Source organism: Cibotium barometz, chromosome 17, assembly GCF_041138505.1.
Source record: "Cibotium barometz isolate CiBa-2024 chromosome 17, ASM4113850v1, whole genome shotgun sequence".
NCBI lineage: Eukaryota > Viridiplantae > Streptophyta > Polypodiopsida > Cyatheales > Cibotiaceae > Cibotium > Cibotium barometz.
The window spans coordinates 4,212,093-4,227,170 of NC_141062.1; the positions used below are offsets into that span (position 1 = coordinate 4,212,093).

The 15,078-nt window shown below is 42.5% G+C and overlaps 1 protein-coding gene across 1 annotated transcript in view; it reads right to left on the reverse strand.

Annotated features, from left to right (window-relative positions):
• Nucleotides 1–3,383: 3,383 nt before the first annotated feature.
• LOC147629604 (ras-related protein RABC1-like) overlaps nucleotides 3,384–15,078 on the reverse strand; it is a 76,450-nt gene continuing 64,755 nt past the window's right edge. Inside the window, exons 5-7 of the mRNA XM_086811094.1 lie at nucleotides 5,197–5,318; nucleotides 3,718–3,846; nucleotides 3,384–3,623 (exon numbers count right to left, since the gene is read on the reverse strand). Of these exons, the coding sequence (XP_086667220.1) occupies nucleotides 3,516–3,623; nucleotides 3,718–3,846; nucleotides 5,197–5,318 (359 nt within the window). The 3' untranslated portion in view covers nucleotides 3,384–3,515. The remainder of the gene's footprint in view (nucleotides 3,624–3,717; nucleotides 3,847–5,196; nucleotides 5,319–15,078) is intronic.

The following is a 15,078-nucleotide window of genomic DNA, read 5'->3' on the forward strand; positions in this document are numbered from 1 at the left end:
TGTGTTAAAGAACTACATCCCTTTCTCCTTGGCGTTGCTTCTAGTATCTCTTTCACACTCCTCACCACCATTGGTGCTTGTGCTTGAGTCATCCCATGTGGACTCAAGTTCTCTATAACCAATCTCCTTAAGCATTAGAAGGTAGAGCCCGAAGATCTTCCAGAGTCTGGCGATTCGGAAGTCCAACCTCATTTTTTTTCCATTATTTAAATTCTCACTTTTAGTCTTATAGACAAGTTCATACATCTACTCACATTATAGATGTCAATTTCAAAAACCCATTAGATAGAACTGGATTAGGCTTTCAAGAAAACTTTTCTTAGGAAGTCACAAAATTTGGTTTTGTCATTTATTATCCTCATCATCAAGTAGTTCGTCATTCATCCATGGAGCGGACTACCCACTGGGGTGCCTAGTGTTAACCCTTAGTTAGTATCCGCCAAATAGTTATACTATATTCATTATTCATTATTCAATTAGCGTACTAAAAGTATGTGTCGCTTTGTATCTTATCTACAAACACCTTATGGCGCAAAGTGCATAGTGCACAGAAGAGAGAGAAGCAACAATATATGCAAATACAGATGGCTTGTCGACTACTTTTCTTTTAAATACTTTTGTCAATGCTGTTATCCATTTATGTTCTTTGTCTGTAATATGTTATCATGAATAACAAGTACACGTTGGCTATCCGCCAACATGAATCACCTGATATGTTGCTTTTTGTTGACGTAATAGCCTTTATGAGGAATATAGCCTTTGGTGATCTCATTCATTGTACCATCCCAAGTACTTCATAGGCTGTTGACCACTCTCGTTACTCTTGTTTGTGGAAGGTTCTTGTGGCATTTTGCCTTTTCAGACAATGGTTCTTATGGCTACCCAATTGTGATTTTGCACTCCAATGAGTAATGGGTTCTTGTGTCTAACCACCTTTTTTGGGAGTGTAAGTGCTTGTGTCTACCATTGAGCTTCTTCAACCTCAACTGTTGGTTCAAAGAGTGGTTTCATGTAGATGATTTGTGGAGAAACCTCCAATTGCATCCCTTCATTAGATTAAGTAATGGGCACGTCATCTTCCATGTGGATCGACTGTTTTTTCTTTGGTCTCCACACCATAGAATAATTTCGGGCTCCTTGAGTGGAAGTTGATGATGCGCTCTTCCAACTGTTGATTTGCCAGTCTAAGTGCCTTGTTCTCATTCTTATACCGCTTGGCATTGTGGTGAAATTCTCGGGCTTGCTCCTGAATAACAATATATTGCTTGCACATACACACTTGCACACATAGACAAAGGGCAACACACACGGATATACACATGCACATGCACCTGCAAGCATTGAAGTGATAGCCTATGTCCCATATTATGGAGGCCTTGTGCTTAATGTTGCACCATAACTTTGAATAGGGCGACATAGTTTAACAATATACTGCTTGGCATTGTGGTGAAATTCCCGAGCTTGCTCCTGAATAACAATATATTGCTTGCACATACACACTTGCACACATAGGCAAAGAGCAACACACACAGATATACACATGCACATGCACCTGCAAGCATTGAAGTGATAGCATGTCCCATATTATGGAGGCCTTGTGCTTAATGTTGCACCATAACTTCGAATAGGGCGGCATAGTTTATGGTTGTGTTGAGCTATGCCACCTTCTTTTAAAGGAACATATTGTAAATGATAATACATAATGTATTTTTATATAAATAAAAAAGTAATGAGAAGTAAAAACTATCAAGTTAGGAAACTCCAAGGATCAATCATCTATAAGTAGAGCCTTATAGCTTCCACTAAGCAACCCCAAAAAAAACTACTTATTAGTAGTGGGAAGGAAGGTCTCAACAAAACTCTACACTTATTATTGATGTCACTAAAGCTTAATAATTTAGATAATGTCGTTGGCTAAAAAATAAACTTGTAAAAAGCATGTAAGAGCTACCGAGGGCGTACCACAAAATGGTATTCATTACCACTAGTAGCATTACAAGGGTTTTCGGTGGTACATGTGGAATGCAAAAAATGAATGAATAGAAAATAACAATGGAATGAAGGCCACTTTATTTACTTAAATATTGAACCAAAAGGATTCTTGAAAAGTTTCAAGTGTGAAATAATAAATATGTGGATCTATATAAGTAAAAATTAATGGTAGGAGGGAAGGGGGAGCTGGAGCGTTTAAATATCTAAAACCTAAGAGAAAAAACAAGACAAAATTAGGGCAATAACATTTTTAAAGAACCACTATAAAGAGTTAAAGACAAAAAAAGGATTCTAAAGAGCCACAAAATTACACAAAAAGCTATAAAGAGTTGCAAATGAAAAAAGGTTAGAATCATTAACATTGAAACTTCAAGAAGACACTTTGTGTGTGTGTGTGAGGCAAACACCAAAAAAACTTATGTGGATGAGTATGATGGGAGTGGGAGTGGCAGTGCGGAGTGGGAAGGTTTAAATATCTACAACCTAAGATAAAAAATAAGACAAGATTAGAGCAATAAAATTTTTAAAGAACCCTAAAAATTTGCACAAAAGCTACAAACAGATAAAGAGGGAAAAAAAGGATCCCATAAAATTTACACAAAAAGCTATAAAGAGTTAGAAAAGGAAAAAGGTTAGAATCCTTAACATTGACGCTTCCAGAAAACACTTTGATACATGCGAGAGAGAGGGGCAAACACAAAAAAAACTTATATGTGGGTTAGTATGAAATCGTCAATGGAGGAATCTAAGAACGAAAAGCTGTGAAAAAGAGAGTAGGTGTAAAGTTGTGGTGACTAATGTGCATATGCACATGTGAGACAAAGAGATAGAGAGAGAGATGTGACAAATATAGAGGAAAAGAAAAGAGAGAGAAAGAGATACCGTGTGTGTGTGTGTGTGTGAGAGAGAGAGAGAGAGAGAGATTCCGCTGCACTCTATTCTCAAACACTAGCACAGACGACAGTTTTCTACACGGGGCAATGGGTGTCAACCAATTTTTCTTAATAGTATCGAATTCACGAAAAAAAAATAGTCAAGGGAAAACAGGAGAGGGAGAGAGAGAGAGAGAGAAGAGAGAGAATGGGTGAGTACAGATGTCTATATATGAAAAAATGTGTAAAGATAAATATGAATGTATAAATTGGAAAAAATGAGAAAATTGAAATATAGATGTGAGTGGTTTGAGTAAATTATATATACGTAAATACATAAATAAATCAAAGTATGTGATTGTGTGTGCGTGCGCACATGTGCATGCATCCATATTGATGGAGAGAGAGAGAGAGAGAGAGAGAGAGACTAGTGTCTCATGTGAAAGAAGAAGCTTGTCATTTTAGACTCTCCCTACTCTTGAGAGACTTCTTATATTACCTTTTCAGCATGGCCAGTAGTTAAGAAAATTAGCATAAATTATCTCATTAATTACTACTTGGAGAAAAGATGTGACATTCTTCCACCACTCAAACATTATTCAAGAATTACACTCAAACAGGTAATCAGAGTCAAAGTACCAGTTCAGTAGTTTAGCAGCATGTACTACTCTCCGCACTGGTCTCTCTAGGCTGTCCGGGTCTCAAAATGTTCTTCCTTGCTGAGGTTGAATCATTCAACAAGCTTGGTGTTTCCAAAATCTAAAATTTTCAGGAGAAAATAAAGTAAAGAAAGATTAGGCCAAGAAACTGCCTAGCTAAATTAAGTGCTTGTTAATATTTATTTACCACTAACCTTTAAAACAAGCTCCTCAAAGCAATGCTCCACATTAACTCGTGTTTTGGCACTGCATTCAAGAAACAAACAGCCATATTGCCTCGCAAAAGCAATACCTTCTTGCTTCGAGACAACACGCTCAGAATCCTGGCATGACACGCGATGGTGTCTTAATAAAGATCAATGCATTCATATCTAGAATTACTGTGTATGTATGCGTGCATGTATATTGTATATGTGTGCATGTGCATGTATATGTGTGCATGTGCATGTGTGTGCGCGCACGCATATATATACATATGTATATATGTATATGTGTGTATATATACATATGTATATATGTATGTGTGTGTATATATACATACATGTGTGTGTGTGTGCATACATGTATGTATGTGCACATGTATATTGTATATGTGTGCATGTGCATGTATATATGTGTGTGCGCGCGCGCATGTGTGTGTGTGTGTGTGTGTGTGTGTGTGTGTGTGTGTGTAGTTATATATATATAACTATATATATATATATAACTATATATATAACTATATATATATATAGTTATATATATATATATATATATATATAGTTATATATATATATATATATATATATATAGTTATATATATATATATATATATATATATAGTTATATATATATATATATATATATATATAACTATATATATAACTATATATATAACTATATATATATATAGTTATATATATATAACTATATATATAACTATATATATATATAGTTATATATATATAACTATATATATAGTTATATATATATATATATATATATATAGTTATATATATATATATATATATATAGTTATATATATATATATATATATATATATATATATATATATATATATATATATAGTTATATATATATAACTATATATATATATATAGTTATATATAGTTATAGTTATAGTTTTATATATATATATATATATATATATATATATATATATATATAGTTATATAAAACTATATATATAGTTATATAGTTATATTTATATTTATCTTTGTACATATACAAATATAAATACATGTATGTGTGTGTGTGTGTGTGCGCGCGCGCGCGCACACAAGTATTATAAAAAAAAGTGTGTATGTACACACACACACATACATATATGCTCTCTCTCTCTCTCTCTCTCTCTCTCTCTCTCTCTCTCTCTATATATATATATATATATATATATATATATATATATATGTTTTTGTGTGTACATATACACAAACACAAAAAACACGTGTACACACACGTGCACACGTCATTAGATAGATAAATAAATTTACACATACATGTACACACACACACACACACAAATATCTATAAAATACAGATTGTTCACTCACACATGCGCACCCGCATAAGTGTGTGTGCCTCCTGGTTGATTTCTTTCCGTCAAAACGAAGTACATGAAATTATCAGCAGTATCTTGACACACTAGTGTTAAGCTCTGCTGAATAACTTGCCTTATCGACTTTATTGCCAACAAGCATTTTGATGCAGTCCTGGTTGGTAGAGTAAAGATCAACTTCTTTTAACCAAACATCTGACAAATTTGTAAACGTATCACGCCGTGTCACATCATACACTGGACAAGCCATATTACAATACAGTAAGTACAACCCAACATTGTTATGAATGTCTCTCCTATTCAAGAATTTCTACTACGTACTGCAGGTAGCTTAAGATCATATATAAACCAAACTATGTGATTTCATGCATAGAGGAATAGGGATGAGAACATGCTTACAAGCACATATGGCCACCTAGTGCGGGTGCATGCAGCATAAGTTAAGGGATGCCTCCCATGTGTCCTTTCATCATGAGCCTGTGTGCATGTGCCTCTAGAGGCTTGGTAGTGGGTGGATGCCTAGATATGACAGAGATGAGATTGCCAGGCTGAATGGAGAAATACAGGACTGCAAGAAGGAAGGAGATATTAGTCCCTCCATCCTCTCTGAAGTTGCAGACCTCAAGGTGAAGCTTCAACAGGACATTGTGGAGACCAAAAGGGAGATTGAACGAGGATACTGAAGAAAGAAGTTGAGGAGCAGTGGACACAGGTCACCAAGAGACACACGACACCACACACCCCCACTATTATTCATGACACAATTGAGGAGAATAAAAGAAGGGAGAATCGGGCATTACATGTGCATGTGGTTGGGCTGCAAGAAGGGGAGTCTGCCAAGGCAGACGCCACCATGCTATGTCAGAAAATGGGCATAGAAGGCACACCATATAGGGATGCATGGAGAACAGGTAAGGACACCACACGCGCCCACCCACTCCTACTCAAATTCAAGGACACCACCAGCTGGCAAGCATTCTTGGATCATAGAGCAGCCCTCAAAGGTGAGAATTTATCTTGGTGATGACCTCACTCCCACACAAGTGGAGCATAGGAAAATAAGCATGCCGCAGGTGCTTGAAGCCCGTAAGGTAGGAAAGCGGGCAGTTTATAGAGACAGTAAGGTCATCTTCACCAAGATGACATCCCAAATAGGGACACGGTATATGGGACCACACATCTAAGGATGGCAATCTGGAACAGCAAGGGGACTTTGTAGTCAAACATCGGGGGATTCAGGGAGACTTTCACAGGAAACGGGACACCATCTTCTACACAGAGACGCACCAGAGCCAAGAGAGGGGACTACCACATGTATTGGGATACCAGTGAGAGTTAGCTTACCAAGGGAAGACCCAAACAGCGTCTCCAAACAGCAGGATGGGTGAGGGGATCACGAGTAGCGGTTTTATTCAGAACACACTTACAGCCCATGGTTAGCATAGTCAAGAGGGATGAGGAGGCGCGCTACATGTGGGTTCGGTTATAGACTACAGCCTCGAGATGCATCTATGGCAATATGCTATTTCGTCCAAGATTCTTCACGATATGACCCACAGAAGCGGAGGGAGTCTCCATGCACAGCTCTCTCTGAGGGCATCACTCGCTTCTTGGGACTAGGCGAGGTCCTCTTACTTGGGGACTTAAAAATGCTAGGACCAAGAGTGAGCAGACATATGTATGATTTTTGAGGACACTATCAGGTTGCAAGTGAAGGACCAGGATGGCACAGGGCTACAAAGGATCTCACAGGACGATGGAGCCATCACTTTCTATACGAGCCTATAGACGACTCCTAGAGCTTGGCTCATGCCACAGCCTTGCTATCTATAATGGGATGGCGTCGTGGCCTACATTAGGAGGGCTTACTAGTTTTCCGTACAAGGGGGACACCAGCACAGTCGATTATCTTACAGGATCGCTGGAACTAGCCTCGATGATACCTGATTTTACCATCCCACCATGCTTGGTGCCAATCACAATTACCTCACCTTCACCCTCTCATCTATGCACCACCTACCCCGGTTCGTGATGGGGGTGGGTAAGTGTCGTTCTCGGATCCTACGCCAAGCCTTGTCAGAATTCCTGCTCAAGAAGAGTTGGTATAAGTCCTCGTTCTGTGACAATGTGCTCGTTTCTCCACGAGTAAGGTACCAGTTCTGCTTCTGGGATTGGCCAGTAGCTAACTCACGCAAAAGATGTGCACGTGTGATACGGCATACGTCGTCATACCAACAATTCTAAGGCGTGGTATTCGTGCGGGCTTTGGTGGTGGACCGGTGGGTGTGTGGAAAATTATCGATGGTGGGTGTGTGGATGATTGTTGTGAGCTGTGATGCGAGGGTGGTAAGGGGTGCAGATGGGTCTACAACTAAGAGACGACGGTGGAGCTCATCTGCATAGATAAGAACACAATCATGGGTGAAATGGATCTGGGTGTAGTGTGAGATGGGCGGTCACACATTTGGCACTCATATGCACACGCATTATACCACATACCCCACCAAACGCCCCTCCCAACACATCAACCTCACACACGTCCCACCACATCCACCACCTTCACGTGAGACATGGGGGTGAAGACTATACACAGGCTTCAAAACTACCGATCACAAGATAATGAGGGGCTTATGAGCACCTCTCTTATGCATGTGACACCCTGGAACCCCTCCTAGCCCATATGTTTAACAGGGCCCTCTCAGAGGGATTTCCCCCCCACCTATCCATAAGGCAAGAGACCCCATGGATCCTAATAACTATAGAACCATCATGATCGGCCATATCTTGGCAAAGATTTATGGATCTATACTTGAGTATGAGCTCAGCACACTAACAGAGAGGGCTACAGGGCACCAGGGTAGGCAGGATTCAGGAGGACCTTCTCCATATTGGATCACATATTCATGCTTCGGGCTATCATCGAGCAATAGTCATGGCTTGATCCTTCATCCCTCTCTTTGCACAACCTCCATCCTGGAGCCATGAATGCTAACACTCATGGCCGGCTCCAATATCTAAAAAGCATAGACCCTGCATCCCGAGATGACCGCTGTAGCCCCATCTCTCTAGGGTCTATCTTTGAAATTATGGAAGTTATTCATGTGCTGCATTCCAGCTGTATCTGATTTGAAGTCACCAAACAGGACAATGTCTCCCTGCTAGGAGAACCCCGCATGTCTGCAAGCAAGGGGGTATATGGGGACTGTCCATCTTGCAGCAAGTCCTGTAAAAAGCCCAATGTCTTGGGTGGGAAGTAACACACTGCAATATGCAAAATCTGAAAGCCAGGCTTGGCTGAGTGCAGCCACATAAACTGTGCCTCCTCATCGCATCTTATTGCTGTGAAAACCCCCCAGATGTATGGATATGCCCCCAAAAAGCAAACTCCGGTACATACTGTGACACCATGGATAGCCGTCTCTCAAGTCTTTGTGTAGAAGACGATGCTCCCTGTGTAGGTCTTCGCAAAGCCACTTGGGTCGGACCATATTGTCATGTGCACACATGGACATAGCCGATTTCCCAAGGCTAATCCTTGATTAGGCACCAGATAAATAGTAGGATCAGGGCAGTAGCAGTCTTGGCAGGCACTAGATAAATAGCAGGATCAGGGCAGTAGCAGTCTTGGCAGGCACCGGAAGGCATCTAGATAAGAGGGGTATGTCGGAATGCACAGCCGAAAAATGAGACAAGTGCTGTGGAGAACAAAACGCAGGAGTGTAGAGAGAGAGAAGCTCTATAAACACTGCTATAAACGCAGGAGTGTAGAGGGAGAGCAGCTCTATAAACACTGCTATATACACGAAGATCCAATACAAATGAGGAGGTGGGGGCAGGGCAAGGGTGGCATTTATACCACCCTATGGTACCAGTCGGCCAGCCCAAATACAGCCGACAGGCTGCCCACATGTCCACGACTAGGTAAAAGCCAGTCGGCCAGCACAAGAACTCAGTCGGCCAGCACAGTGTAGTCGACCAGAAAAAATATAGGGGAAACATGGAAAAAATGGGGCAAAATGAGAAAAGCTCTAGGCGGGCACACCCACAACAAAGGGCCTCACTATATAGAGGGGAGATGACTACTAACACCCCCTCTCAGCTCCTGGATGTGGAACCAACCCTAGTGAGCTGGAGTGCTGCCGGAGCATAGCCTGAGGTAGGGACTTGGTGAAGAGGTCCGCCGCATTGTCCTCCATCAAACAAAAATCTAGCAAGATGTCATCAGCAAAAAACTTATCACGAACAAAATGACTCTGGATGACCGTGGGTTCCGCCAGTGGAAACCCAATCTTGCCAAATAACCTCTACAACCTCACCACCTCGCAAGCAGCACCACTAGCAACCCTCTGTACATGACAAGGTAAAAGTTGGCTACCTCTTGCTACTCCATGAAATAGCTCCTAAGCCAAGGGTAAATCCATAGCTTGATGTAGATCTCCTGGTGTTTGGATCTCCTCCCCAATCTGAGTCACTCCAACCTTGGAGTCTAACCCCATCCGTCGTTCCCCCTTTAGTGTCATAGAAGAGTCCAAGATCCTTCGTACCTTGCAGATACTAGATACTGTAAGATCCGCAATCCTGCGTCCCAATGAGTCTTCAAAGGCATCCGCATGAATGAGCTCAATAGCCCCCACCGGGAAACTCAAGTCCCATCTGGTGTTCAACAACCAAATCAATGAACACAACCACTTCCAATACAAGGAGGCATCAACCTGCTCACAAGGATCAACAACTGTAACTTTGGTATGCCATCCTAGGAACCTGCTGAAGACCATACAAGGCCTTCCGAAACCTGTAAACCACCCCCTCTGAACCCCGAACCGCAAAGCCTGGAGGCTGCTCAACAGACACCTCCTCCCACAAGTCATCATCCGCCACTTGCATGGCTTTCCTACAACTCCCTTGGGAAAGAGCTTCCTCAAAGTAGGCTCTTTGTCCCGAATGATACGAGACATCAACCATCCACCATTTGGTTCCGGAAAGCCTGCCGCCGCAGTGTATCCACATTCATGTGGTCATGACAAAACTGCCACAAATCACCTAACTGAGAACCTCTAAGAGAGAATATTGAGAGTTTGTAGATCCCATTCTCCACTCCGCCTTCCCATACAATCTAGCCTATTACTTTGTCCCGTAGAGCAACAAAATGCTCATCAAACTCCACCCGTACAACAGTCTTCTCATGCACTAACAACAAATGAAAACCAAGGGATGGGACATAAAGAACCTGGGAGGAATGCTTCCCCCCTCTGCCATCGGGAACGATCTCTAACCTGCCCTCACTGTGAATAGGGATAGTGGACTTGTTACCAATCAGGATGTGACCTGCGTTCCTGTAATAACTCTCGGAAAAGAGACCACTGTCAAGAGTCCAGTCCCGAGTATCCCTAGCGGTGAGTCAAACTGCTTCCCTACTCGAAGAAGATGAAGCATGTGTCCATAATCTCCAAGTGCACAAAAGTTGGAGTCTTCACGGTTACTGCTCAGGAATCTGCACTCTTGTCAGTGCTCCACTTAGGACATTTCCTCCAATAGTGGCCTTTCTTGCCACAATTGTTACATGTCCACTCTACCTTCAAGGCGTCACGATCCAAGTCGGGCTCCTGCTCAAAAGACTTCCCTTTGTCCTTACTACGGCCTTTCGACCACTGGCCAGTCAAGGCCTCAGAACCTCCGCCCTGTGGAGGGTTCGTAAAACACTCTTCCTGGTCCAAGACCATAGGCACAAGCTCCTCCTATGTGATGGTGTTGAGCCTCCCACTGGTGATCGAAGAGGAGTAAAAAGCTGAATACTGAGAGGTCAGATGAGACAACAAAGTGATGGCCATGTCCTCTAAAGATATCTCCTTCCCAACCTGAAGAACCACCTGCTGAAGAGCCTACAACTTGTTGATGTGCTCCCGCATCGTCAAAGACTTTTGCAAGATTCATCACCCGCATCTGCACTTCCAAGGAAACCCGCTTCATGGGTAATACCCTGTTATACAGAGAAGCCAAATGCTACCAAATTCCTCTCGTCAACATCATATGTTTGATATGATTAATCACTCATGGTGTGCAATTAAGGAAGATGAAAGAACGCACACGGGCATATTGACACGATCCCACAACTCTGCCTGAGCCTCCTCCTGTTCTTTCCGAGTAGAGGGTAAAAACTCCTCGTCCTCCAACTCCAGCCGTGGAACACCAACCACAATGAAATCAGCCAAGTCATAAGACTCCAAGACAGACTCCATCATTACCTTCCAGATATCGTAGTTGGTCCCTTCCAACTGTCAATCCACCGGGAATGTGGGGAGAGTAGGGATCTTCACGTGCTTCTCAGTCATCTCAAGCAAATCTGCCATCTCAAGGGTTCACAAGGTCTTGTGAAGGGAGGATGGGTAGGGAAAAAATGAAGAAGAGGTTGCAAATAATATGCAAGGTGGCTATCCAACGGTGATGGCCACCTTCTACCTGATCTCCAAGTCCCAAACAGCCCAAGAAATCTCCAATCAGCACCACAAATCAACAAACCCTCAAGCTCCCACTGTCTCCAAGCTTCACGCCACCTGGGGCTCTGATACCATGTCGGAATGCACAATGGAAAAATGAGACAAGTGCTGTGGAGAACAGAACGCAGAAGTGGAGAGAGGGAGAAGCTATATAAACTCTGTTATATACACGAAGATCCAATACAAAATGAGGAGGTGGGGGCAAGGGTGGTATTTATACCACTCTATGGTACCAGTCGACAGCCCAAATACAGCCGACAGGCTGCCCACATGTCCACGATTGGGTAAAAACCAGTTCGCCAACACATGTATAGTCGGGCAGCACAAGAACTCAGTCGGCCAGCACAATGTGAGTCGGCCAGGACAGACATCCCTCCAAGACCAGAAAAAATATAGGGAAAATGGGGAAAAATGAGAAAAGCTCTAGGCGGGCACACCCACAACAAAGGCCCTCACTATACAAACAAGAGATGACTGCTAACAGGGTAGTACTTCTTATCGGCTGAATATTAGTATTTGTTTGTCCATAGAGCAGTCGGCCAATTAGAATTACTTCCAAAAGCCTATAAAAGACAAGTCTTTGCTCATTTGTTATCATCTCACTCCTATTTGGGGGTTAGGTCATAGATGGGATAAGACATGTTTTTGGGAAGACCTATGGTCTTCCAAACATTGTATAGACATGCATCTTTTTGTATTGTTGGAATATACAGTGGATTAGATACTAAAACTCTCTCTCTTCTCTCTCTGTCGCTTCGAGGCACGTCAAGAATCTAGTTAGGGGTCCTTATATTTCTTCTTTGGAAGGCCAAAGGTGTTGGGTTTTATGCTATGTATGCACCCAAGGGAGTGCTAGTGATCATCAGTAGGTTACTGGGGTACTTTTTACTTCAATTAGTGGAGGTTTTTTCCCCCAGTTTTACCTTAGTTTCACTTATAAAGGTTTATAAGTGATTTGGTCCACCTGGCACTATTTATGGCCGGACCATGTGAACACACTATTAGGTCACATCCTTCTATGTGGCTATTGTACTTCATTTTATCAACAATCAATATATGAGCAGTTGTGTTCCTCTCTCTCACTCTCACGCCTCCTGCTGAAGTGCCTTCCAAACCCTAACCCTAATAGCTCAAACCCTTCATTTTGGTATCAGAGCCATCCGTACAGGCCATCGCCATCAATTGTCCGTACTATTAGAGCTGGTTCGCCTACAACTGCCCGTACTAGCTCGCCATCTTCCGTACCCTGCAACTGTCCGTACAGTTCGCCGACAGCTACACAGCTCCGTACAGGCTACTGCCCTGTTCCGTACACTGCGCCTGCCCTGTACGTATTGGTCCTCGCCATCAGCTGCAACCACTCCAGCGCAGACAACTGTACAGTCCTGCGCAGACAGCCGTACAGCTGTCCGTACAAGCGACCTGTTTCCGTACTGTTGTTCCGTACAGCCTGCAATCGACCTGTACCTGCTGCTGTTCTGTACAGCCTACAGTCGACCAGCACCTGCTTCTCCTCCGTACACTGTACCGTACACTTGTTCTGTAAAGCCTACAGCCGACAAGTACCTGATAAATCACATTTTGGTAAGCTTTACATGCTTTGAATTTTGGGATTTTTCTCTGTGAAAATTTTTCTGGCAGATACAGGGAGGTTTTCTTGCAAAGAACCCTCTACAAGCTTTTGCAAGGCTTTGCGTGCAGAAATTTTTTGGGCATTTTTGGGCATTTTGGCACTATGTGAGCCATTTTTGGTGCTCTACTCAGTCAGTGGTGCATTGTTTTGCACATTCAGAGGATTGAGAGTGCAGGCATATTTGGGTCAGCTGTATTCAGTGGAGTACAGTTGCTTTCAGGGTTGTTGTTTTTGGGTTTTTTGATACACAGGTACAGCATTGTGCACTGGCATAATGGCAAATCAACAGCAAAGTGATGTGTTCACGTACTTATCTAAGGAAGACAAGTTGGATGGCATGAATTACTCCTTGTGGAGTTTTATGCTGAGAAATGTGCTCGTGGCAAAAGGTCTTTGGGATTTTGTTAGTGGTGATGAACCACGTCCAGGTCCATTGGCTCCAGAGACTCCTCCCCCAAGGGGGTGCTCGTGGAAGAGCACAACAGGCACAGGCACAAGGTGCCTGTTCAAAGAACAAATGCCCAGAAGACACGGGATACCAAAGATGCACAAGCCTTGTCACTTATTGCACTGTCAGTACAGAGGTCTATTATACCTCATATCCGTTCAGCTGGCTCTTCACGGAATGCATGGGTGACTTTGGAGCAAATGTATGCTGCTCGTAATGAGGCACGGATCTCATTTTTAAAAAGAGAGCTGGAAAATCAAAAGATGCATGAAGGAGATGATATGTCTAGCCAGTTGAACAAGCTGCAGGATTTGAGAGAGCAACTCATCAATGTGGATGAGATTATTCCTGAGACACAGCTTGTATCCACTATCTTAGACAGGTCAAAAAGGGAAAGGCAAAGTTCAGCCAAAGAGTTCAAATCAGAATTCAGATGATGGTGGTTCATCTCAGGATACCAAGAAAGGTGATGGACAGTCCAAGAAGAAGGGCAAATGAAATTACTGTAAGAAGCCAGGTCACTACATCACAGAGTGTAGGAAGAGGATTGCCAAAGAAAAGGCAAAGGAATCATAAATGATGCCTCTAAAGCTCCTCCGGAGACTACTTCTTTTGTTGAAGACAGGGACTACTGTTTCTACACATGTAGTTATGATGCCTCTTGGTCTTCATAGGCACTCAGTGTGACTGAACATGCATGTACTTGGTATTTTGATAGTGGTGCTTCAAAGCATATCACATCTCGCAGGGATTTGTTTTGTAATGTATGCCCTGCCCCTGTTGGCAAAACTGTTCAGTGTGCCAATAATGCTTCATATCCAGTTCGTGGCATTGGGGAGATTCAGCTCACAGCCATTGATGGCTCTATTCTTCGCCTTACAGATGCCTTATATGTACTAGGGATAAAGAAGAATCTGTTGTCCATTTCTTCTTTAGCACAGTGTGGTATGCAGGTCAACTTTGATGACGACAAATGCAAGGTCAGAGACAAAGCTAATGCTTTGACCTTGATGCTTACTGGTACATTATGTCATGGACTCTATCAATTGGATGCAATTCAGCCAGTGGATCAGTCTGCTTATAATGCATTCACTCTTACTCCAACTATGGTTGATGCGGAGTTATGGCATGCTCGCATGGGGCATGTAAATTTTGGTAGTCTTATGCTTATGCAGCGACATAACATGTTGACAGACCTACCTCTTATGGAGAAGCCTCCAGATCACATATGTGAAGGATGTGTTTTGGGAAAAATGCATCGGTTTTCCTTTCCACGTGATTAGGCTCTACGAGCAACTGCAAAGTTGCAGCTTATACACAGTGATCTTTGTGGTCCCATGCAGACGAAGTCATTAGGAGGTTGCTTCTATTTTGCTACATTTATTGATGACTTCTCTCGTATATGCTGGGTCTATCCGTTGA